This window comes from Hemiscyllium ocellatum, chromosome 6 (assembly GCF_020745735.1).
Source record: "Hemiscyllium ocellatum isolate sHemOce1 chromosome 6, sHemOce1.pat.X.cur, whole genome shotgun sequence".
NCBI lineage: Eukaryota > Metazoa > Chordata > Chondrichthyes > Orectolobiformes > Hemiscylliidae > Hemiscyllium > Hemiscyllium ocellatum.
The window spans coordinates 69,740,076-69,765,133 of NC_083406.1; the positions used below are offsets into that span (position 1 = coordinate 69,740,076).

The 25,058-nt window shown below is 40.9% G+C and overlaps 1 protein-coding gene across 2 annotated transcripts in view; it reads left to right on the forward strand.

Moving 5' to 3' along the window:
• Positions 1-25,058, forward strand: part of slc9a2 (solute carrier family 9 member 2) — an 88,256-nt gene that overhangs the window by 23,278 nt on the left and 39,920 nt on the right. For both annotated transcript variants that reach the window (XM_060826017.1, XM_060826016.1), the window contains exon 3: positions 9,792-10,042. In XM_060826017.1, the coding sequence (XP_060682000.1) occupies positions 9,792-10,042 (251 nt within the window). The remainder of the gene's footprint in view (positions 1-9,791; positions 10,043-25,058) is intronic.

Genomic DNA, 25,058 nt, shown 5'->3' on the forward strand with positions numbered 1-25,058 from the left:
GAAATATGAATACACACATTTGGATACAATGTTTTCTTGATGATAAGTAACTAGTAAATTCTGAAGAGCAAAGAAATTTGCTAATACAGTAATCACAAAAAGAAGATAGAAAGTTGATATTTTTCTCTCCAAAACTAGAATAGAGCTGTGGAAATAAGCTTTAGCATTCAAAACATTGGTCATATGTGATCTGTCATTTTAGGTATCCTATCATGTAGTGGAGATTAATCAGAATCACACTGGGGATTCAAAGGTTAAATTGTGAGGAGAGGTTGTCCACACTTAATTTGTGTTCCTTGAGTTTAGACGTTTTGACGTAATTCTGATTGTTTGAAACTCTGAAGGAATTCTTTGACTATAGATAACAGAAACAACTTATGAATTCAAATTTCTAGGCATCCTGTTTGGCAACATCCATGCCAACAGAACTGAGATTAAATACCAAACCTTTTCTCTTTAACCTTTTGAAACTGCTGGCTGTTTCAGTCTTGAGGAAACTTTATTTTCCAGTTTGAGCCAACCAGACAATGTGAGCTTTGGAAGCAGCGTATGAAGAAAGCTGCTGTTGCTAGGTGACAGTACACAATGAGCCAAGTCCTCAGTATTCCTCAAAGTAATATGTTTTATATGTGCCAGCTTCTCAGTATCACTATTAATTTCATATTTTCACACAAAATTCCCTTTGCCTTACATTTTGTTAATTCAAAAATCATTTTTCTTTTAAAGCAAAGTTTGGGTAAATGTGTGTAGTCTAATTGTGTGACTTTGATTTACTTTTCAGTATTTTAAATTCTCGGCAATGGGAAATGAATCAGCATTTTGTGAAGCCTTTTTAATTAACAGACCAGTGTAAATGAGGTATAAATTAATTTTGTTTGTCCTCATGTCGTTTGGTCTCTTTTTCTGAAGCTCATAGTGCAGTTGCATGGAAACATACTTCTCTGTTGTGCCTTTTACCTGTTACATGAGAATCAATAATGAATTTTTTGACAATGAAATCTAGCCATGTAGCCTATCCTGCATACTAAACTGAGGCAAAGATATTATCTGCCGATCTTGAGGTTACTTGAGCAGATCTGAAACTGCCAGCAGCATTGTTTGTGCTACATTGGATTATGAGGTGATCATTTCTGGTGCTGGGTTGAAGTTGATACACTTAATCCAGTGCTAAACTGTTAGTTAGTAAAAGTCGCCATGAAGTAGTAGAGGTGAAAGCTAATTGTTACATATTTGCATTCCAATAAGCAAAGTTCAACATTACAAGAATATCAATGCTACTAAATTCCATTTGGCTTGATGTTTTTGCACATTCCTTGCATTCTTAACATTTCTCTGTGCTCCCTTTTGCATGTTATACAAAATCTTTATTTAATCACAGGACAAAAATTGTCTCTTGCCCTCAGGCAACATCAAAAATGAGTTTACCCTACTGTATAAACAGTATAGAATCATTAAAACCACATAACCAAATTTGTGATCTAACACAGAATAAAGTTCTTCAATCACCGTCTTCCTCTTCATCCTCTTTGACTCGTTCTCTTGATTTTTATTAACATACTAGACTTCCTTTCTGAATCTTGAGGATGGGATAAACTTACAAAATTCAATATTTCATTTGCTATGAATTTCCATTGTTGTGTTCTTTTGTCCACCATTTTCTTTCACTTACTTCATTCATTAGAAATGTTATTTTGGCTAATTCTCTTGCCACTTTGTGCTGATCACTTTCAGGCCTTACACAATCTCAATTTTTAACTTTCAAACAAATTTCCTCAGTAGTCCCAGACCACTGACTTCAGGCTGAAGGCATTTTTTTTGCCATAGTTTATAAGCATATAGACACCAAATTGATGAGCAAAATCTCAACTGCATTGGGTGGCTCAGTGGTTAAGACTGCTACCTTACAGTGACAGGAACCTGGACTCGATACTAGCATCCACACTGTCTGTGTGGACTTTGCACAGTCTTCCCCCGTCTGTGCGGGTTTCCTCTAGGTGCCCTGGTTTCCTCCCACAGTCCAAAGATGTGCAGGTTAGATGGATTGGCCATGCTAAGTTGCCCATAGTGTCCTGGTTAAGTGGATTAATCATGGGAAATATAGGGTCCCAGGGATGGGGTGGGTCTGGATGGGATCTGCTTTGGAGGGTCCGTGTGGACGTGATGGGCAAACTATAGGAGTTCTGTAGCAATTATCATGGGACTATTCCCTGATCCAGTGCAAATTGGTAGAAGGTAAATAAGATTAGAAATTTAATATGCGACTGAAAGACTGGTGCAGGAGAGGTAGTGTCAAGTTTGTGGGGCATGAAAAACCAGTCCTATAGAAGAAATTGAACTGCTGCTTGAACAAGCTGCAGAGCGAGGGAAGAAAAGGAGTTTAAAAATAGTAGGCAAAGATAAAAAAAATTGGGTAGATGTGGTAAATTAAAGTGTAGAGGCAAGACAAGAGAACGGTATCAAAATGGAAAAAGATAAGCTGTGCCAGGAAGGGATGGTGAGTACAAATCTACAGGTAAATCAACAGATACATTTTAGATGTTATAAAATTAATAAAAGGGGGAAAAAAACTATCTGAATTCAAATAGCACTCCAAACAAAACAGATAAACTCATGGTACAAATGGAAATGTATGATCTGATAGCCTTTACGCCAATTTGGCTACATAATGATGTAGATTAGCACTTGAATATTCATAGTCATATAACATGGAAACAGACCGTTTGGTCCAACTTGTGCAAACCAGATGTCCCAAATTAGTCCCGTTCGCTGGCATCTAGCTGATATCCCTTTATCCCTTCCTATTCATATACCCATCCAGATGCCTGTTAAATGTTGTAGTTGTACCAGCCTCCATCACTTCCTCTGACAGCTCATTCCATACACGCTGCACCCTCTAATCGAACATGTTGGCCCTTTGGTATCTTCTAACTTTCCCATCTCCCTTCAAACCTACGCCTTCTAGCTTTGGACTCCTGCACCTTGGGGAAAAAGATCTTGATTATTCACCCTATCCATGTCCCTTATCATTTTATAAAGCTCTACAAGGTCATCCCTTAGCCTCCAATGCTGCAGGGAAATAATCCCAGCCTATTCAGCCTCTCCCTATGTATGGTTCTTTTCCTGAAGTTTCACACACTAGATGCAATTCGCACACGCCAACTTCGGCAAATAGTTAAAGTTTATTAAAGCTTGAACAAGCTAGGTGACCCCCTTTGACCTTCTTTGTAGGCGTGTAAAGTTGAGTCAAAGAGGCCGTGAACAAAAAAAAAACACATTCCCTTTATGCAGGTCAGTTGGCCATGCTTACAATCTCTGTGGCCACTCCCCCATAGTCACATGCCACTCAAGACAACCCCCTGCTTCAGTCACCTATACGTGGGGTAACATTGGTATGATGCAATCATCCTCTGAGATAATGGAAATACTAATGCTCTAATCTTGGGGAATTGTTATGCAAATGATTTCCAGACTCAGTGATTCCCCAAGACAGTGCAGGTGCGACATACCTAGATTCAGGGGATGGCTAGAAAGCATTTTTGAATGGACGAGTTTGAATGATAGTTTAATTTGATAAAAGGAGGAGTATCAGCAAATGACTGTCTGTCTGACTGGAGTGGGGGTCATTCACATTCCTGAATGAATGTCGTCCCACCTGCTTCCAGAATGTTCACTCAGTGCAGTTTAACTCTTTAATATTACATTGATATCCAAAGAGAGATGGTTAAAGCGCAGCAGGTCAGGCAGCATCCAAGGAACAGGAAATTCGACGTTTCGGGCATAAGCCCTTCATCAGGCTTATGCCCGAAACGTCGAATTTCCTGTATCTTGGATGCTGCCTGACCTGCTGCGCTTTAACCAGCAACACATTTTCAGCTCTGATCTCCAGCATCTGCAGACCTCACTTTTTATCCAAAGAGAGATTCCCATTTAATCTTTTAACATTGCATCTAAAGCTTAAACCGTCCAATCCCAGTAGCATCCTTGTAGATCTTTTCTGTGCCCTGTCAAGTTTAACATCATCTTTCCTATAGCAGGGAGACCAGAAATGAATGTGGTATTGCAAAAGTGGCCTGACCCATGTCCTGTACAGCTGCAGCATGACATCCCAACTTTTATTCTCAATGCACTAACCAATAAAGGCAAGTGCACCAAACACTACCATCACTATCCTGTCAACCTTTGACTCCGCGTTCAAAGAACTGTGAAACTGCACCCCAAGGTCTCTTTGTTCAGCAACACTACTCAGGACCATACCATTACATGCATAAGTCTTGCCTTGATTTGCTTTTCGAAAATGGAGAGCCTCACATTTATCTAAATTAAACTCCACTCCTTGGCACATTGGCCCATCTGATCAAGGTCCAGTTATACTTTGAGATAACCTTCCACACTGTCCACTATACCACCAATTTTGGTGTTATCTGCAAACTTACTAACCATTCCTTATATTCATATCCAGATCATTTGTAAAAATGTGAAAAAGCAGTGGACCCAACACCGATCCTTGCAGCACATTGGTCACAGGCCTCCAGTCTGAAAAGCAACCCTCCACGACCACCCTCTGTCTCCTATCTTCCAGCCAATTTTGTATCCAAATAGCTAGCTCTCCTTAGATTCCATGTAATGTGATCTTACTAACCAGTCTACCATGTGGAACTTTGTCGAATGCCTTGCTGAAGTCCATATAGACAGCATCCACCATTCTGACTTCCTCAATCTTCCTTGTCACTTTTTCAAAAAACTCAATCAAGTTAGTGAGGCATGATTTCTCATGCACAAAGCAATGTTGACTATCTTTAATCAGTCTCTGCCTTTCTAAATGCATGTAAAATGACCCTCTGAATCCCCTCCAACAATTCACCCACCACTGATGTCTTGCTCACCGGCCTATAGTTCCTGGCTTTTCCTCACCACCTTTCTTAAATAATGGCACCATGTTAGCCAACCTCTAGTCTTTTGGCAGTTCACCTGTAGCTATCAATGATAAAAATCTCAGCAAGGGGTCCAGCAATCACTTCCCTAGCTTCCCAGAGAGTTCTGGGATACACCTGATCAAGTTTCAAGGATTTATCCACCTTTATGCACTTTAAGACCTCCAGCATCACCATCTCTGTATTATGGACACTTTTTCTAGACATCAATGTTTATTTCTCTAGCTCCCATATTTTTATCCACAGTAAATGCTGATGGGAAGTACTCATTTAGTATCTCACACACCACCTGTGATTCTGCAGCCTTGTTGATCTTTAAGGGGTACTGTTCTCTTCCCTAGTTACTCTTTTGCTCTTCGTGCATAAGACCACAAGACAGGAGTGGAAGTAAGGCCATTCGGCCCACCAAGCCCACTCTGCCTTTGATGGGCGTTTCAACTCCACTTACTCGCACTCTCCCCATATCCCTTAATTCCTTGTGAGATCAAGAATTTATCAATCTCTACCTTGAAGACCATCTAACGTCCTGGCCTCCATTGTACTCTGTGGCAATGAATTCCACAGGCCCACCATCCTCTGGTTGAAGAAGTGTCTCCTCATTTCTGTTCTAAATTGGCCCCTCTAATTCTAAGGCTGTTCCTTCTCCACCTGAAGGAACAACTTCCCAGAGTTCACCCTTTCTAAGCCATGAATTATCTTGTACGTTTCTATTAGATCTCCCCTCAACCTTCTAAACTCTAATGAATACAATCCCAGGATCCTCAGCCGTTCATCGTATGTTAGGCTTACCATTTCAGGGACCATCCGTGTGAATCTCGGCTGCACACGCTCCAGTGCCAGTATGTCCTTCCTGAGGTGTGGGGCCCAAAATGGGACACAGGATTCTAAATGGGCTGAACTAGAGTTTTATAAAATCTCAGAAGCACATCCCTGCTTTTATATTCCAACCATCTTGAGATAAATGACAACATTACATTCACTTTCTTAATCACAGACTCAACCTGCAAGTCAACCTTTAGAGAATCCTGAACTAGCACTCTCAGATCCCTTTGTACTTTGGCTTTATGAATTTTATGAAAATAGTCCATTCTTTTTTCCAAAGTACAAGACCTCGCATTTGCTCACGTTGAATTTCATCAGCCGTATCCTGGACCACTCTCCTAAACTGTCTAAATCTTTCTGCAGCCTTCCCACCACCTCAGTACTACCTAACTTTGTATCATCAGCAAACTTCACTAGAATGCCCCCAGTCCCTTCATCCAGATCAATAATGCATAAAGTGAACAGCTGCGGCCCCAACTCTGGAGGACACCACTTGTCACCAGCTGCCATTCTGAAAAAGAACCTTTTATCCCAACTCTGTCTTCTGTCAGACAGCCAATACGCAATCCATGACAGTAGCTCACCTTGAACACCATGGGCCCTCACCTTACTCAGCAGCCTCCCGTGAGGCACCTTATCAAAGGCCTTTTGGAAGAATTTGTAGAATCTCTTTGGATTCTCCTTAACCTTATTTGCTGAAGTGATCTCATGCCCCCTTTTTTTTGCCCTCTTGATCTCCCTCTTGAGTATACGCCTACTGCCCTTATACTCCTTGAGGGATTTTCTAAATTCCTGCTGTAGATACCTGACCTATGCTTCCTTAATCTTCTTGGCCAGAGCCTCAATTTCACTTGTCATCCAGCATGCCCTACACTTCTCAGCCGTGTACATCACAATAACAGGAAAATACTACCTCTGGACTTTTCATTATCTCATTCTTGAAGGCCTCACACTTTTCAGCTATTTCCTTATCTGCAACAATCCACCCCCAATCAACATTTGAAAGTTCTTGCCCAGTACTGTCAAAATTAGCCTTACTCCAATTTAGGACTTCAACTTTTAGATCAGATCTATCTTTCTTCATTTAAAACTAATAGAATTATTTAAAACTAATAGAATTAGGATCATTGACTCCAAAGTGCTCCTCCATTGACACCTCAGTCACTTGCTGTGTCCTATTTCCTTTTGCTCCTTCTACATTAGGTACATCCACACATGAATAAGAAAACTTTGTTGTATACTCTTTTTTTAAAAAGAAAACCTGTCCCTCCAATCCCTCAATGGCAGTGCCAATCTATACTTGAAAAGTTAAAATCCCCTAACATTATAACCCTATCATTCTTACAGATATCTGAGATCTCATTATAAATTTGCTTCTCAATTTCCTGCTGACTAGAGGAACGTAATCCAACCCCCCCCCCCAAAAAAAAAAACCGAGGGACAAAGACTCAGGTGAGTGACAGATTATTATTCAATTAACAAATGGTTAGTGCAGGGAGAGGGCCAAAGATCTTTCCCGAATCTGGCCTCGACATGAGAACCCAGTAATTCCCTTAATCTACAGCTCAGATCAAAAGAGAGATCAATGTCACACTCTGATTTTTACAGTGGAGTACAACATTTTTATGCATGTTCTGTAAAATCACATGCAGCTTGGTTACTGTGTCCTTCCCCCTTATTCAAGACACCTAATCAATTATGGGCATTCCTAAGGACAGCCCCAGGTTCTATGCATCCTAATAGTTCACGTTCCGAGGTTACTGGTTATACTCCTTCAGGTCCATTCCAGACTTGCCTATTTCTAAAGACTGCTTGAATCTGTTAGTTATTGTATTCCTTGCGCTATGTTTACCAAATTCTGTTATTCCTCTCATATTTTCCACTCTCCCAATTATATATGTAACAAAATACAAAAGACAGTTGGTATTAGGTAACTGCTATAAGATTTATGATGTTAATTTATTATGTTAGTTATAAGGTTTTAAGTTATACAGCTACTTCTACTGTTAGCACTTGCTAACTAATAAGTTACAAGCAATCTATTTTGTTTAGGATGCGCCAGATGTATTTTTAGAGATAGTGAACGGTTCCTTAGACTGAATAACTTTCACATCTAGGTTTAAATGCTTTTCCCCTCGTGCTTCTATTATACTTTGGTTATACGTGTATCTATATAATTATGTCAAAATCTATCTCTGATTATCTGAAGAACCTTTAGAACCTATTTCTTAGTATTCTGAATAACTTCAAAGAAACAACTGATTACTATAAAATAACTTTAGCTGTTTTCATAAGGAGTTAAGCTGACTGGTTCACGGACTGAGACTTACACTCGTTATTCTAATGGGCACTGTTCACCTAATGGGATAATATACCTTTTATTAATGAGGCTGGAATCAATCAAATGTCGTATTTTCACGAGCTTGTGTCAGTCCTTAGATATCCTCTTATCGAACAATCTCGGGTGATTGCTTGTAGGGCCTCCCATTCACCTTGGCGTAATCCTGTCCAAAGGTATCATTATGTTTCATCCTGATGGAACAGATATCTAATCCTGTCTATCTCTTGTCAGTCATTTTGTGTCTTTCAAACATGGACTGCCCTTATTGATATTTTGCAGGTTCATAATTTATCCCTTTCTTAAGGTGATTATCCCTTTCTTATTTCTCAGTTCCAAATAACTTCACTGGAAGTACTCGCAGGAATGTCCACCTGAAGTACAGCCGTAATGTTATTTCAAACCAAACATGCTACATCCCCCTCCCCTCTTGACCCCCATTTCTGTCAATCCTATAGCTTCTGTACACTGGAACAGTGAACTGCCAGTTCTGCCCTTTCCTTAGCTACCTTTCTGTAATCGCTATGGTATCCTAGTCCCATGTTCACAACCATGCCCTGAGTTCTTCTGCCTTAGCTGTCAGGCCTCTTGCTTTGAAATAAATGCAGTTTAATTAATCAGTCTTATCTCATTCTCTGCCTGCCTTGATTATTTGACTTGCTCTTCTTCTGAACTGTACCAGCCACAGACTTATCTCTTTTCTCACTATCTCCCTTTGGGTCCCACTCAAACAATCACCACTCTCCTCCTGTTTAAAGTAACGTTGTTTTTGATTTTTTTTAAGTTCCATAAACTTTGTTGGCCTTGGAGCAGAGAGAAAGTGATTTGGTGAATGAACCAGAGGGGGCGTAACTCTAATGGCTAGTTGTGTTTGGAATGTGCTAACTAACTTGGATATAGATTCAATAGTAATCTTAGGGAGTTGGATAAATATTTGAATTTCTTCAGGGCTGCATGGTGGCTCAGTGGTTAGCACTGCTGCCTCACAGGACCCGGTTCAATTCCAGACTCTGGTGACTGTGTGGAGTTTGCACATTCTCCCCATGTCTGCATGGGTTTTATGGGTTTCCTCTGGGTGTTCCGGTTTCTTCCCACAGTCCAAAAGTGTGCAGATTAGGTGATTTGGTCATGCTAAATCACCCATAGTGTTCAGAAATATGTAGCTTAGGTATGTTAGTCAGGGGTAATGTAAAGTAATAGAGTAGGGGAATGGGTCTGGGTGGGATACTCTTCAGAGGGTTGGTGTGGACTTGTTGGGCATAATGGCCTGTTTCCACACTGTAGGGATTCAATGAAAATGTTGAAATGGTAAATGGGAACAAATAGGGGAGTAGGATTAACTAGGTTGTGGTTGAAAGAGCTAGCTCTGACCCAGTGGACTGAATTGCCTCCTGAATAGCATTGTTCTGTGATTTGAAGAAACATAATTGTGGAAGATGGGGTGGAAAAGATTGAAATTATGTTGAATAATTCAAGTTAATGTACTTTGGAATGGATCATATCAGAAATCAAACAGCAAATTTATTTTTCTAGAAAAGACTGATTATATGGGCATGAGACAGTATTTCAGTATCTCTGTTGTAGGAATTCACCATAATTTGACTTTGTGAATGTGGAACGTAATTTCCTGTCCTTGAAACAATCCAGATATTCCATTTAGCTGTTTGATTTAATAATCCTTTTTCTTTTGCTCCCTTTAGGCTCTGTACCACATATTCAAGTCTTTCTGCCAGATGCGTGATATTCTAACAGTTGATATCTTTGCTGGAATTGCCCAGTTTTTCGTGGTGGGCATTGGTGGCATAATAGTTGGGATTATTTATGGATTTGTTGCAGCTTTCACCACCCGCTTTACTCAGAATGTTCGTATAATCGAGCCATTGTTTGTCTTCCTGTACAGTTACCTCTGCTACCTGACAGCAGAAATGTTCCGATTGTCTGGAATCATGGCGTGAGTATGCACAGTTTCTCTACTGAATGAAGGATCACTTTGTTTTCAAGTAATGTCCTTTTGATGAACTTTGGCCAGCAGATCAATGGATCAATGTTATTTTAGTAGCAAGGAAGTACTAGTTTCAAAGTTTTTGCTTTGTTTAAAAAAACTGTACACTCATTCATTTGATAAAATAATGAAAATGTTGTTCTGAAGCATTTTCTTTCTATTTATTTCCTCCTGGTCTCTTGCAGCAAGATGACTATATTATACACGTAGGTCACTTTTGCAATCCAGATATTTGAAGGGAATTTTTTTCCTTCTGACTTGAGGGATTGTATACTTCCTGGAAATGACTAAAGGGATCTTTTGTGCACTCAACAGAGAGGCTTCTGTTGGAGCCAGGCCTGCATCGCAAAGACACATCTGGTGTTCAGTAGCGATATGTCCTTTGGTTCAGTTGAACTGACCTATTCATTGACAACTGGCACCATTAACATAATAAAATGTCTAAAAGAGCTTCATTGGAACAATATCAAACAAAAAAAAGACAGTGAACCACATATTAAGTTAGTCAACCAAATGCTTTGTAAATCATAAATGGGGAAGGTGAGATGATGAAGCATATGGAGAAAATTCCCAACTTTGACACCCATCCAACTAAAGGCACGGTCACCAGTAGTAGAACTAATAATATTTGCGGTGCTCAGGAGGCCAGACTAACATGAATGCATGTACCTCTGAAAGTTTTAGGGTCAGAACATTGGGGTAAGCTATTTGAGGGTTTTGAAAACAAAGATGGGAATTTTAAAATCTGTTAGTTGCTGGAAAGGGATTTGATACAAAGTCGATGTATGAATAGGACTTTCAACAATAATTGAAGTCACCAGCAGAGTTTTGGACAACCACTAGTTGGGAGAACATAACTGACCAAATGCATCCTAACTCCCCATCTGTCACATTTTTATAGGTGTCTGTGTAATTTTCTGTGGAACTGAGTAACTCTGCTGCAGTACTGTAAAGAGTTTTACTCTCCAGGTTATTTGACTTGAATTTCACACTGCTCACCCTTGAAGAGTATGTCTGTGCATTAGAATGACCTGTTGGATAGCAGCTTTATAATTCCTGATGCTGTGTGTACCTTGAAGAAGCTTTTAAAGTTAAAATTAAATAACTTCAAACAGTTTTAATGTATCTGTACTGGCATTAACCGGTTGAATACGGTTATGAAACAATATGATTCCTTAGAAAATCTGCCCAGAAACCACTTAGATTTTCTTCAGTGTTGGAAGAAAAACTGGTTGGTACTGGATCCTGTTGTTCCCAGTAGCCAGGTGATAGTAGTATCGATTTCATGAAACCAATTTTGATGAAAGTAGTTTCAGTTGTTCACATATATATGATCATTAACTTAAACAGTGGGAAGAGTCTTGATTTAATCCTGCCATGCAAACAATTCTTGAATACATTTTGTGAAGACAATATGCATCCTAATGGTAGATGCTTAAAAATTTAATTGAGTAGCATTTGATTGTATGAATTGTGGTGTGGGGTGGGAACTTCAAGTTTCAAAATGGTAGGAAAGGAGAATGCATTTGGACTGTTAGGGAACACATTTGTCTGCTCACTCAGTTTGGTATTACAAGCTCTGTGTCTATCCTCAGGAGGATGTAAAACACTTGCTTCTCCCCCATCTCTTTAGAGATATTACAGAAAAACACCTTGTGAACAACGCTGTCACAACTTTGGAATTGAAATAGTCTGATCATGCTTTTTCATAGAAGCAGATTTCTGTGGAAAGAGCACTTCCATTGGGTGGGTGAAGAAACCAAAATGTAACTTAGGGGAGAAAATTTTGTGAGGAGGAAGTGAGGACTGCAGATGCTCAAGATCAGTGTCGAAAGTGGGGTGCTGGAAAAGCACAGCAGGTCAGGCAGCATCTGAGGAGCAGGAGAATCGACATTTCGGACAAAGTTCTTCATCAGGAATGTTTATGTCTGGCTTTACTACAATCAGAATTTTTAGTTAGGTTTTGGAATGTGAGTGTCAATGGTAGAGCTGACCTTTTATTACTATCACTGCCTAATGTTGAGGCTACCTACCTAGGAAAGACCTTTTTGTTCGATTTAAGTTATAGTTTTTACTGTCTTTGGAAGAAGTGCAAAAAATGTAATTATTAAATAGTATGGTTTAAAGGTGCAGTCTTAAATACAACTAGCATGTTACACTATCTGTGCTTCTGAATTTACCCATACCTTTTTACATATTGGAATATGAATATACAGACTAGGAGCAGGAGTAGATTACCCGATCCCTTGAGTATACTCTGGTGTTCAATAAGATCACAGTTGATCTGATTTTATCCACATTCTCCTTCTACCCCTGGTAGCCTTACAGGCCCTTGCTTGTCAAAAATCGATCCACCTCTGCCTTAAAAATATTCAGAGATTCTGCTTCCACAGCCTCTTCATTGAGAATTCCCATGATTCACAACCCTTAGTGTCCTTCTTCTCTGTCTCCTTATTTTTATACAGTGACTCATAGTTCTAGGTCCTCCAAAAAGAGGAAACCTTCTTTCCACCTCCGCTCTGTCAAGACCCCACCTTTGCATCCATGTTTCCAGTTGTACCTTAATCATCTAAACACTGGTGTATACAAGTCAAGCTTAATCAACCCTTCCTCCTAAGACAATCCACCCTTTGAGATATTAGGCCCATATGCCTTCTCTGAACAGTATCCAATGCGTTTGCATCCTTCATTAAACAGCAATTCTATGCACAGTAATCCAGAAGTGCTCTGTATAGCGTATAAAATTCTATTTGCTTTCCTAATTATCTGCTGTACCTGATGCTAAATTTTTGTGGTTCATGACCTGAGACAGTCTGTTCCTTCTGCACCTCAAAGCTGTCTTTTTTTTTGTTTTTCACTCCTCCTGCCGAAATGGACAATTTCACATTTGCCCACATTATACTCCATTTTCCAGATCTTTGCCCATTTACTTAACCTATCCGTATCGCTTTGTAGCTCCCTTTATATTCTTTTTTTCATAATAATGATCCTACATGTCTTCATGTAAGCCGGAAATTTGGCATAATCCCTTCAGTCTTTTCATCTGAGCATTTTGTATACTTTGTAAAAAATTTGGGGTTGCAACAATGATTCCTGTGAGATATGACTTGTTACCATTTTATATTATTCATGCGTGGGATCTTGGAATCACTAGCTGGGCCCATCCCTAGTTGCCCCTGAGCAGGTTGGGGTTGAGCTGCCTTCTTGAGCCCCTGCAGTCCAGTTCCCACTTCGCTTGCCAACCAGAAAAATGACCTGTTTATGGCTTGATTACAGGAAATAGTAGGCAGTCTTCTACTCATTTCAGTACGTTACATTCTACACCATGAGCTTTTATTCTCTGCAGTTACCTTTGATGTGGCACTGTTGTGTACCAAAGAGTGATGGGATAAATTTAAATTACTATTGTTTATCACGCCATAAGCCTGAGACTGTGAGGTATAGTTCAAATTATTCATTTTCCTTTTAATTCCCATTCCTTCCTGAGGTAGCCCTAAAGATAGTCCCAAAATCTTGATTTTTTTTTGTTGGATTCCAACTTTTGAAGTAAACCCAAAGCAAAATCCTTTGAAGATTAGAAACAAAAAGTAGGTTTATTAACAAAGCACTCAGTGAGTGGAATTGCTTTGCTACTTCATTCATGCACAAGAATTCAAAGTAACAATTTTTTTAAAAAAAGTTATTGGTTTACATGACTTGTGTTCAGTGAATCACAGTCCAATTGGGAGTCTGCCGGTTGACTGATATATTGCCAGTTCTTCTCGTGGGAACTGGGAGCTACTTAGAGGACATTTCACAGGTACAACAACCTTACCTGTGCTCAGGGAATTTAAGTTTCACAAGAAAAATCCAAGATTCTCTCTGGAAAGGAGCCTTTTGGGGGAGAAAGAGAAAGATGGAGCATAGACTGGGAACTGCTGTTCTCATGAGTTTTAAGAAAACAACCGACATAAAATTCTAGAACAGTACATTTGAAGTAATATCAGCAAAATTTGACTTCACTCATGTAATAAAGTTAGGCATTTTCAGTACTGAAAGCACAGGTTGCTAATTCAAAGCCAACAGGATAGTTTTATCTCTGCCATTACTGTGCTCTGAGGTAATGAGATCACTGTAAAAGCATTAGTGCTCATTTTAGCATCATAGGCGTTTGGTTTTCCTTGTCGAGCTGGATGGAAGTAGACCGATGGTCTCCAAGTTTGTTATGGAGACAGTGAGGTCTGCAGATACTGGAGATCAGAGTCAAGAGTGTGTTGCTGGAAAAGCACAGCAGGTCAGGCAGCATTCGAGGATCAGGAGAATCGACGTTTTGGGCAGGAGCCCTTCATCACGAATTCCTGATGAAGGACTCTGGCCTGAAACGTTGATTTCCCCGCTCCTCGAATGCTGCCTGACCTGCTGTACTTTTCCAGCACCACACACAACTCAAAGTCTGTTATGCCTGCTTCAGTTGGAATGCCTATACATTGAAGGGATGATCAGGTTGTTTCTACAGAAACCGTCATGTGATTCAATATCTGTCACTTTGAGTCCGGCAAGTTTGTCCTTTTTAAAAGAATTTGAATTTAAACCTGAAAATATAGAAGAGAATGCCATGTTCTTTGGGGATTTCTTCATGTACTCTGGCATAAAATTGCCTCTGGAAATTGAAGTATAGTACATCCATTAGTTCCCCTTTATCCACAGCATATTACCATCTCAAAGAACTCCCAATAAGTTGGTTGAACATGATTTCACTCTTACAAAACTGTTGACTCTTGGATTTACCTCAATTGCCTTCTCTAAATGTTTGCTGTAATGTTTTTATAGTAGTTTCTAACATTTTTCCCTATGGCACTCATATTTACAGAACTGTAGTTTCCTGTTGTCTGTGTCCCTTGGGGATCAGTTAGCTCAGTTGGCTGAATGGTTGTTTTGTGATGCAGAGTGATGCCAAAAGTGTGGGTTCAATTCCTGCAATGGCTAAGGTTACCACAAAGAACTCTTTTCCTCAACCTCTCCCCTCATCTGAGGCGTGGTCACCCTCGGTTTAAAGCAGCACCAGTCAGGACATAAGTTCAGTGTGAGAGGGGAAGCATTTTAAATGGGACCTAAGGGGCAACATTTTCACACACAGGGTGTTGCGTGTATGGAATGAACTGCCAGAGGACGTGGTGGAGGCTGGTACAGTTGCAACACTTAAAAAGCATCTGGATAGGTATATGAATAGAAGTGTTTAGAGGGATATGGGCCAAGTGCTGGCAAACGTGACTAGATTAGGTTAGGATATCTGGTTGACATGGACAAGTTGGATTAAAGGGTCTGTTTCCTTGCTGTACATCTCTGACTGTATCTCATGACTCTCTCTCGTGGGAGAGCAGCTCTATGGTTTGGTGAGACTGTGATGACTTTATTAGGTAAAGAAAATACACTTGTTATTTCTGTGCTAATGGAACCTTCCTGAATGTAAGGAGTTTTGGAAAATTAAAACCAACACATTATCTTACTTGCTATTTCTTTCTAGAGCTCAGGAGGATGTCCGTCATGGCCTGTGGGACTTGTTAGCATCCAGCACCAATAATTAGCTCAGTGCCATATCTCTGATTTTGTAGTGTTTTTAATGTTCCTTTATTCCTTCAACTTCTGGACTTCTAGCTATTTCTGGGATGTTACTTGTGTCATCTATAGTTACAACTGATGCAAAATACCTATGTGACTCTCTTTTTGTTCCCATTATTAACTCCCCACAAACTTTCTATATGATCAATACTCATTTTGTTAGCTGTTTCTACAGGTGTTTTAAAAAGAGACCCTGCTTTCTGATTTTAGGTTTCTAATTGGTCAGTCTTTCTTTCAGTTGACCCATGCTTACTGTTAATGTCCTTGCTAAGCAGCAATCTCTAGCTATTCTAAATAGTATCCCATCATATCTATTGTCTGTTTTAAAGCAATACAATCAAATCATCATCAAAAATCAAAGAAACTGTCTCCTTTTACAGAAAGATATCTGGAAATAGTTTTATATTATGAGTTAAACAGTGCAGAATATATTTACATTTGTCTGTGTGTATTTTGCTTAAACACTCTTCCTGGACTTTTGACAGTTTACATTCTTGATCTTGTGCCTGAAATGGAACTGCACATTTCTTTTATTCCAAAACTGCAACCGTTAATTTTTTGAAAAAAAAGTTGGCTTAATTTTTCAGAGAAGAAGAACCCCTATAGTGTGGACACAGGCCATGTGACACAACAATTGACCCATTTCCCTAACCCATTGCGCTGCATTTATTCCGTCTAATACACGTCCCTGAATGCTCTGGACAACTTAGCATAGTCAATTCGCCTATCCTGCACATCTTTAGAATGTGGGAAGAAACTGGAGCACCCGGAGGAAACCCACGCAGACACGGAGAATATGCAAACTCCACACAACAGTCACCGAGGCTGGAATTGAACCCGGGCCTGGCACATTTTCATGGTACTTCTTTTCCTTTCAGCAATTGTTTAACTCTCTGTAAAGCTTAGCATTTACATTTTTTTTTCTCTCCTTTGCCCCTTTCTTTGATTTTTCCTCTTTTTTTTCCCCAGTATCTGTACTGTCTTTTGGAATTCAGGCAGGGCTGAAACCTGTCTGCTTGTTCAAGCGCCACAAAAGTATAATTTCCCTGTTCAAGGTCGACCAGCAGGAGACTGGAAGAACACAGCAAGCCCAGCAGCATCAAGAGGTGGAGAAGTTGACGTTTCGGGTGTAACCCTTCAGGATGGGTGGGGATGGGGGGGTGGGTGTAGGGGGAGCTGCAGATAAAGGGGGAGGCAGGGCAAGATGGTGAAGTGGGGCTAGGTGAAGACAGGTCGAGGGTACGACATGGTTGGTCAGTGGGAGGAATGAATCTGGTTGGTGTCTGAAAGAAATGGAAGGGAGGGGGGAAGGCCTGTGGCAATGGAGGAGGCCAAGGATGGTCATGTTGGAAAGGGAGTGGGGAAGGAATTGAAATGAGCAGTGACTGGGAGGTCTGATTGGCCCCTGTGGGCCCGGCTGCGATGCTCAGCAAACGTTCCCTGAGCTTACGTTCAGTTTCCCCAATATAAAGAAGACCACATCAGGAGCACCTGATGCAGTAAACTCGGTTGGAGGAAAGGCAGGTGAACCTCTGTCTCACCTGGAAGTACTGTTTGGGGTCCTGGATGGAGTTGAGGGGGATGGTGTACTGGCAGGTTTGTATCTTTTCCGGTTGCGGGGGAAGGTACCTTGGGGTTCCTCGAGGGGCGGGGGGGGGGGGGGGGTGGGGGTAGCTGGTGGGAATAGGGGCGCAAACCAAGGACTGTCGAAGGGGACCGTCCTTACAGAAAGTGGAGAGGAGTGGGAGGGGAAGATGTTCTTGGTGGTTGGCTCTAGTTGGAGTTGGCGGGAGTGTTTTAAGGATGATGAATTGGATGCAGAGACTGGTGGGGTGGCAGGTGAGGACAAGGGGGGGCTCTTAAGTAGTCTCTTGTTGCTACTAACCAATATGTGATATAAAACAAATATCATTTAAAACCGAACAAGTAGGCATTGTTGTGCAAAATACAGAAGATACTGAAGTCTGGAATTAAAAACATAAAATGCTGGAAACTCTCCAGTCTGATGGCATCTGTGAGATGAAACAGTTAACATTTCAATTCTCTCTCCAATAATGCTGCCAGAACAGGTTCCCCACCCCAGCACTTTGTTTCTCTTAAATGGTAATTTATCTCAATTGCTATTTGTGGGACCTTGTTGTGACATGTTTGTTTATAAGTTTGCCTTTAACACATAGTATGTGAACTTGAAGTAACACAGATACTGTTGTTGGTCTGGTCTGGGGTACATTTTCATAGTGACCACAGGAAGTGCTGTGTGAATACACTAAAGGCGAGGACTTTTGATGTCAACTGAGGGTCCTGGGAGGGGTTTGCCCAGGATTGCTGCACTGGACCCAAACAGATTTTATTAAAAAAAATTGCGACCTTCTGTGTAAGCAAGCAAGTGTCTTGGGCAGATTTGAGGAGAGAAACCCTGAATAAACTCAACTGTAAGTGGCATGCTGTCCCATTTGCAGCCAATGCCAATCTACCTCATCCATCAGAACTTTGCCAGATCTGTGATGAAATTGGCTCACTTCTCCTTTTGAAGGAAGAACAACAAAACATAACAATTTTCAAATTCTGCTTCACTGGGACTTTTCCTAACTCTGAATCTAATGCTTGCATTTGTTTTTTTTTTCTCAGTTTTGTCATTAGCCATTTGATCAGCCTCCTCCTTTCCAATCCAATGTAACTGTGTATGTGAAGTCTGTCAGTGCATCTGCACACTTTGCAGAAATCGTTTTGTTAATTTTTCATTTCCACTTTCAATCGGTTTGCTGTGAGCTGTTCTTGAAAATGAATTGCCCAGAAAAGGAGTAAGCTGAGCAAGTTCAGTGATGTGGCTAAAGGCTCCAGGAAGTCATCCATTTACTTAAATCGTGCAGTATTTAGGGGTGATGGGAACATTTGAACTATTTTAAGCTGCAAGTTTTATTAAGATGGCCTGTTTAAATGCAGCGTGTGAATGATGTCCACGAATGTGATGCTTTGCAATTTCAGGGGGAGTATCGTACAAATTTGGTCTGATCCTGTGCATATGTGATATGCATAAAAAATGCAACTGTTGGATTTTTTGCATGGTGCTCTTTTTAGATTGCTTTCACAACTGGAATGTAGAGTCCTCCAATCTTTGTACAGAATACCTGATCTAATCAAGAAGTTCAATGCTGTTTGCTCTCGCAAACTTCCAACAGAATGGTCTGGAAGCTGCAATCAATGCAGCCAGAAGGTTTACAGTACTTATAGTAGCTGAAATCTAGCAACTTCTTTCCACAGAACAATTTGCATTCATCGTGTTTAATATTCCAACAGGCTATTACATCTAACATTGAGCTACATTTTTTGGTCCATGTGACATAAGAACACCAAGTGCACAGAATTGTACAATGATTACAGACAAATGGAGACCTCTTGGACCATTGTGGCTGTGTTGGATGTCCTAACCAGCAATCAGCGAGGGTCATTCTCCAGATTCTACCTTTATCAGATAAAATTCCAAAGCCCTATTTAAAGACCTGACTTGAACCTACCCCTGCCGCTTTCTCAGTCATTCCAGATCTTGGCCATTGCTTCCTTGGGAAAGCTTGTCCTCCTGCCACATTGCTGCTTTTGCTGTTACATTAACCTGTTATACAGTCATACAGCATAGAAACAAATCCTCTAATCTAACTTGCCCATGCTGACCAGACATCTCAATCTGACCTAGTCCTGTTTGCCAACATTTGGCCTATATCGCTCTTCAACCCATTATACTCATGTATCCATCCAGATGCCTTATACATGTTATAATTATAATTGTTCCCACCAATTCTTCTGGCAGCTCATTCCATGCATACACCATCTCTGGGTGAAAAAGTTTCTCCTCTGGTCCTTTTTAAATCTTTCTCCGCTCACCTTAAACTTACACCCTCTAGTTTTAGACTCTTCCACCTTATGAAAGAAACCTTGGCTATTCACCCTATTCTTTCCACTCATTGATTTTATACAAGTTTATAAAATATTCCTCAGCTTCTGACGCTGCAGGTTTTAAAAAAAAAAGCCTCAACCTAATTACCCTTTCCCTACAGCTCAAACCCTCCAGTCCTGGCTACATCCTTGTAAATAATTTCTGCACCCTCTCAAGTTTAACAACATCCTTCCTGTAGAAGGGTGACCAGAATTGTACGCAGTATTCGAAAAGTGGCCTCCCCAATGTACCGTATAACTGCCGCATCAAGTCCTAACTCTGATACTCAGTGCTCCAACCAACGAAGGCAAGCATGCCAAATGCTGCCTTCATGTCCTGTCTACCTGCAACTCCATTTTCAAAGAGCTATGCATCTGCACTCCTAGGTCTCTTTGTTTGGCAACACTCCCCACAGCCATACCATTAACTATACAAGTGCAGCCCTGATTTGCCTCACCAACATGCAATGCCTCCTATTTATCTAAATTCAACTCCCATCTGCCTCTCCTCAGCCCATTGGCCTATCTGATCTAGGCCCCATTGTACTCGTGAGATAATCTTCTTCAGTGTCCAAAACTTCTATATTCACATCCAAATCATTTATATAACTGATGAAAGGCAGTGGACCCAGCACCGAATCTTGGGACACACCAGTTCAAAATGCAACCCTCTACTACCACCCCTCTGTCTCCTAACTTGAAACCACTATCGTTCTACCACGTGGAACTTTGTTGAATGTCCAAATTGACAATGTCTATCACTCTGCCTTCATCAGTCTTCTTTGTCACCTCTTCAAAAAAACTAAATCATATTAATGAGACATAATTTCCCATACCCAAAGCCATGTTGACTATTCCTCATCAGTCCTTGCCTTTCCAAATGCATGTAAATCCTGTCTGTCAGAATCCCCTCCAACTTACAAAGAACAAAGCACAATAAACAGGAACAAGCTCTTTTGCTCATCATGCTTACACCGATTCCTATTTCTTAAATTAGATCTGCTTCTTATAGCCCATATGTGATTTCTATCCCTCTGTTCACCTCCAGTTAATGTGTCTATCAAGTTGGACCTTATACGTTGCTAACGTACCTGCTCCCCCATCTCCATTGGCAATGAATTCCACATACCCCCAATCTTCTCTATGAAAGATTTTCCACACATTTCTCCCCAAACTTGCCCCCCTCACCTTGAATCTGTGCTCTCTTGTAGTTGACCTTTCCATCCTCGTGGGGGAAAAAAAGCCTCTGACCATCTACCCTATCTATACCTGATCTCTGTCAGGTTACCCCTCAGCCTCCGTTTACCAGTGAAAACAATCTGAGTTTCTGCAACCTCTCCTCCCATCCTTCCATTACCATGTCCTCTGTTTAGAACATTCATGATTTTGAATATTTCTGAATCTCCCTGAGCCATTTGGTGCCTTTTCTCCAAGGAATACAGACCCACTTCTCCTCCCCTCTATGTAACTGAGTTTTCTCATCCCTGGTGCTGTACTCTGTAATCTTACCTGCAATGAAAAGTCTTGATATTTTTCTTTGAAGATTGGTGCATACAACTGAGTGCAATACTCCATTTGAAGCTAAAAATTATGTTTGATATTGGCTTAATATAACCTCCTTTGCTTCGGTATTCGATGCCCTTTTACTGTGTACAAACTGAAGGTAATGTGTACAAGTGATCCCCTTTCTGGGTTTCCCATCTTCCATAGATGGCAATGTAACATGAAAATGCTATTTTAAAATCCTCTCTGCCCACCACACACACCTGATCCATGTTGATCCCTCTGCTCCCCAAAACCTTCAAAGATCCTTTCTTTTTAGCCCCTCCCTGATTGAGGGCTGAAAATTGTTTCAAACTGCATTCAATGTCGTCAAGAAGACTTTGTTTCTGAGTTGGCCTCTTTTATATTTTCCCCTATTACATAACTTTTTGGCAGAGACTTTTAATTGCTTTGGTTTTGCTGCTTATGGACCTTGATCTCCAACTTTGTTTGTCTTGTTTATAAAATAAAAGAAACAATCTTTTGGAACCAATTTGAATTCCCTGCTTTTATCTGCTTGTCTGTGAAGCACTTCTAGAAAGCTTCTCTTGCATATCGGAGAGACCCTTTAATACTCCAGTATTTGCCCATCATTTTGTTGCCTTCTATTCTGCCTGTTTTAAACCACTATTTAAGATGAATATTATTTTTATCAATTAAAATATTGGTCCACTGATATTGTATAGACGTTAGTTTATGGGAAAATTTTCATTTAAAATGTTGGTGCTACATAAGCAAATAATTGATTTTGTTAACTCGGCCGCTTGTCGTAGAGTCATAGAGATGTACAGCATGGAAACAGACCCTTCAGTCCAACCCGTCCATGCCGATCAGATATCCCAACCCAATCTAGTCCCACCTGCCAGCACCCGGCCCATATCCCTCCAAACCCTTCCTATTCATATACCCATCCAAATGCCTCTTAAATGTTGCAATTGTACCAGCTTCCACCACATCCACTCGTAACTCATTCCATACAAGTACCATCCTCTGCGTGAAAAAGTTGCCCCTTAGGTTTCTTTTATATCTTTCCCATCTCAACCTAAACCTATGCCCTCTAGTTCTGGACTCCCCGATCCCAGGGGATTATTGACCACTAGCCAATAGTGATGCAAATTGTAGGTCAATTGGATTTCCTGTTAGATACTGAGTTGCGGTTTTGGAGGAAAAACCCTTCTTGAAGGACTGTTTTCTAAAAGGTCCCCCTGCCTTTTATTAAATTTCTCAGAAATGAAACTTGCAGAATTTCAGCCTGTGCTTGATTCTGACATCAGGCTTAAAAACAAAAACCACAAACCGTTTCCTGAACAATTTAATTTACGTTGCAGAAAGGGTGGAAGAGCGGTTGACAGGGCGTGTTACTAAAGAATCTTTGCTGCTGAGGTGAATGGGAACAGCACGCATATGAAAACGTATAGTAAAGCAGGTTTTCTCCTCTTCGTTATCTGTGTCTTAAAGGGAAGCTCTGAACAGTCAGCTTCCCACCACTGGATAATGTTGTGGTTTCCACAAACACACCATTTTATGCCTCAAACATGTGATCATGAGAAAGTAACCTTAAGTGATTGCAATGCTGCTCATGTTGAAATAGGTGAGATGAGACCGCATTTGGGGTACTGTGTATTGTACAGGTCACCAGTACTTATGAAAGCACTTACAGAAAAACTTCGTTAGGCCAGTAATTGGAATGAGATGAAAGTCAGGACTGCAGATCAGAGTCAAGGTTAGAGTGGTGCTGGAAAAGCACAGCAGGTCAGGCAGCATCTGAGGAGCAGGAAAATCGACGTTTCGGGCAAAAAACCCTTTATTCCGATTAAAGGGCTTTTGCCTGAAACGTCAACTTTTCACAGAGGGTGGTGTGCTTGGAATGTGTTGCTAGCAGAGGTGGTAGAGGCAGGCACGGTAGATTCATTTAAGATGCGTCTGGACAGATGCATGAGTAGGGGGGGAGCAGAGGGATACAAATGCTTAGGAATTGACCGACAGGTTTAGACAATACATTTGGATCGGCTCAGGCTTGGAGGGCCGAAGGGCCTGTTCCTGGGCTGTAAATGTTTTGTTGTTTCTTTCTTAAACAGAAATTGGTGTTGCTTGTGTGAAGGATGATGAAAGTTCGTCTTTTCTAGAATAATGAAATGTGGGGACTGCTTATAAAGGCAATATTCAATGGCTATCCCTTACTATGCCTGAAAAGGTGATGGACAGCTGCCATATTGAACCGCTGCAGTCTGTGGATGTAAACTCTCCTGCTGTTGGGAAGTTCCAGGATTTCAACCCTGCAATAATGAAGTATTGATATATTTTCAGATTAGTCTGGGAAGTATTGGGAAGGAACTGTGTGCTTGGTGCTTTCATGCACCTGGTGCCCTTGTTCTTCCAGGTGTCAGAGTTACATATTTGTAAGATGGTGTTGATAAAACCTGGTAGAGACTACAGCCATGGAGCATTGATGTTGGAGGAAGTGAATGTTGATGGTGGGGATGGGATGCCGATGAAGGAGGATACTTTATTTTGCATATTGTCACTCTTCTTGAGTGTTGGAGCTGCGCTAATCCAGACAAGTGAAGAATATTTGATCACAATCCTGATTTGTGCCCAATCATTGGTGGACAGAGTTAGAGTTGGACAGCACAGAAACAGACCTTTTGGTCCATCTCGTCCATGCCGACCAGATACCCTCAATTAAGCTAGTCCCATTTGCCAGGATTTGGCCCCTATGCCTCTAAACCCCTTATATGAATATAGCTATTAGAGAAAATGTGACCTATTCTTGGGAAATAAGGCAGGGCAGGTGACTGAGGTGGCAGTGCAGGAGTGCTTTGGGACGAATGACCGTAATGCTATTAATTTTAGAATAGTGACTGAAAAGGATAGACTGGATCTAAAGTGTTAAACTTCTAAATTGGAGGTAGGTCAATTTTGATAGTATTAGGCATGAACTTTCAAAAGTTGATTGAGGGCAAATGCTTGCAGCTAAAGGGACAGCTGGAAAACGGGAAGCTTTCAACAATGAGATAGTGAGAGTCCAGAGACTATATTCCTGTTAGGAGAAAGGCAAGACTGGTAGGGACTGCAGGATGACTAGAGAAATTGAGACTTTAGTTAAGAACAAAAAGGAAGCATATGTGACAGCAGAGATTGAGTGAATCCCTAGAGGATTCCTACGGCGGCACGGTGGCACAGTGGTTAGCACTGCTGTCTCACAGCGCCTGTAGACCCGGGTTCAATTCCCGACTCAGGCGACTGACTGTGTGGAGTTTGCACGTTCTCCCCGTGTCTGCGTGGGTTTCCTCCGGGTGCTCCGGTTTCCTCCCACAGTCCAAAGATGTGCGGGTTAGGTGAATTGGCCAGGATAAATTGCCCATAGTGTTAGGTAAGTGGTAAATGTAGGGGTATGGGTGGGTTGCGCTTCGGCGGGTCGGTGTGGACTTGTTGGGCCGAAGGGCCTGTTTCCACACTGTAAGTCTAATCTAATCTAAAAAAAAAGGAGTATAAAGGCAGTAGGAGTGTACTTAAGAGGGAAATCAGGAGAGCAAAAAGAGGACAGGAGATAGCTTTGGCAAATAGGTTAAGGAAAATCAAAAGGATTCTGCAAATACATTGAGGATAAAAGGGTAACTAGGGAGAGAATAGAGCCTCTTAAAGATCAGCAAGGCTACCTATGTGTATAACTACAGGAGATGTCGGAAATACTAAACAAGTATTTTGCATAAATGCTTACTGTGGAGAAGGATTATGGAAGATAGAGAATGAGGGGAATTAATTAGCGACATGTTGGAAAAATATCCATATTCCAGAGATGGTGATGCTGTGCATCTTAAAAAGCATAAAAGTGAATAAATCCCAGAACCTGATCAGGTGTACCCTAGAATGCTGGAAAGCAAGGGAAATGATT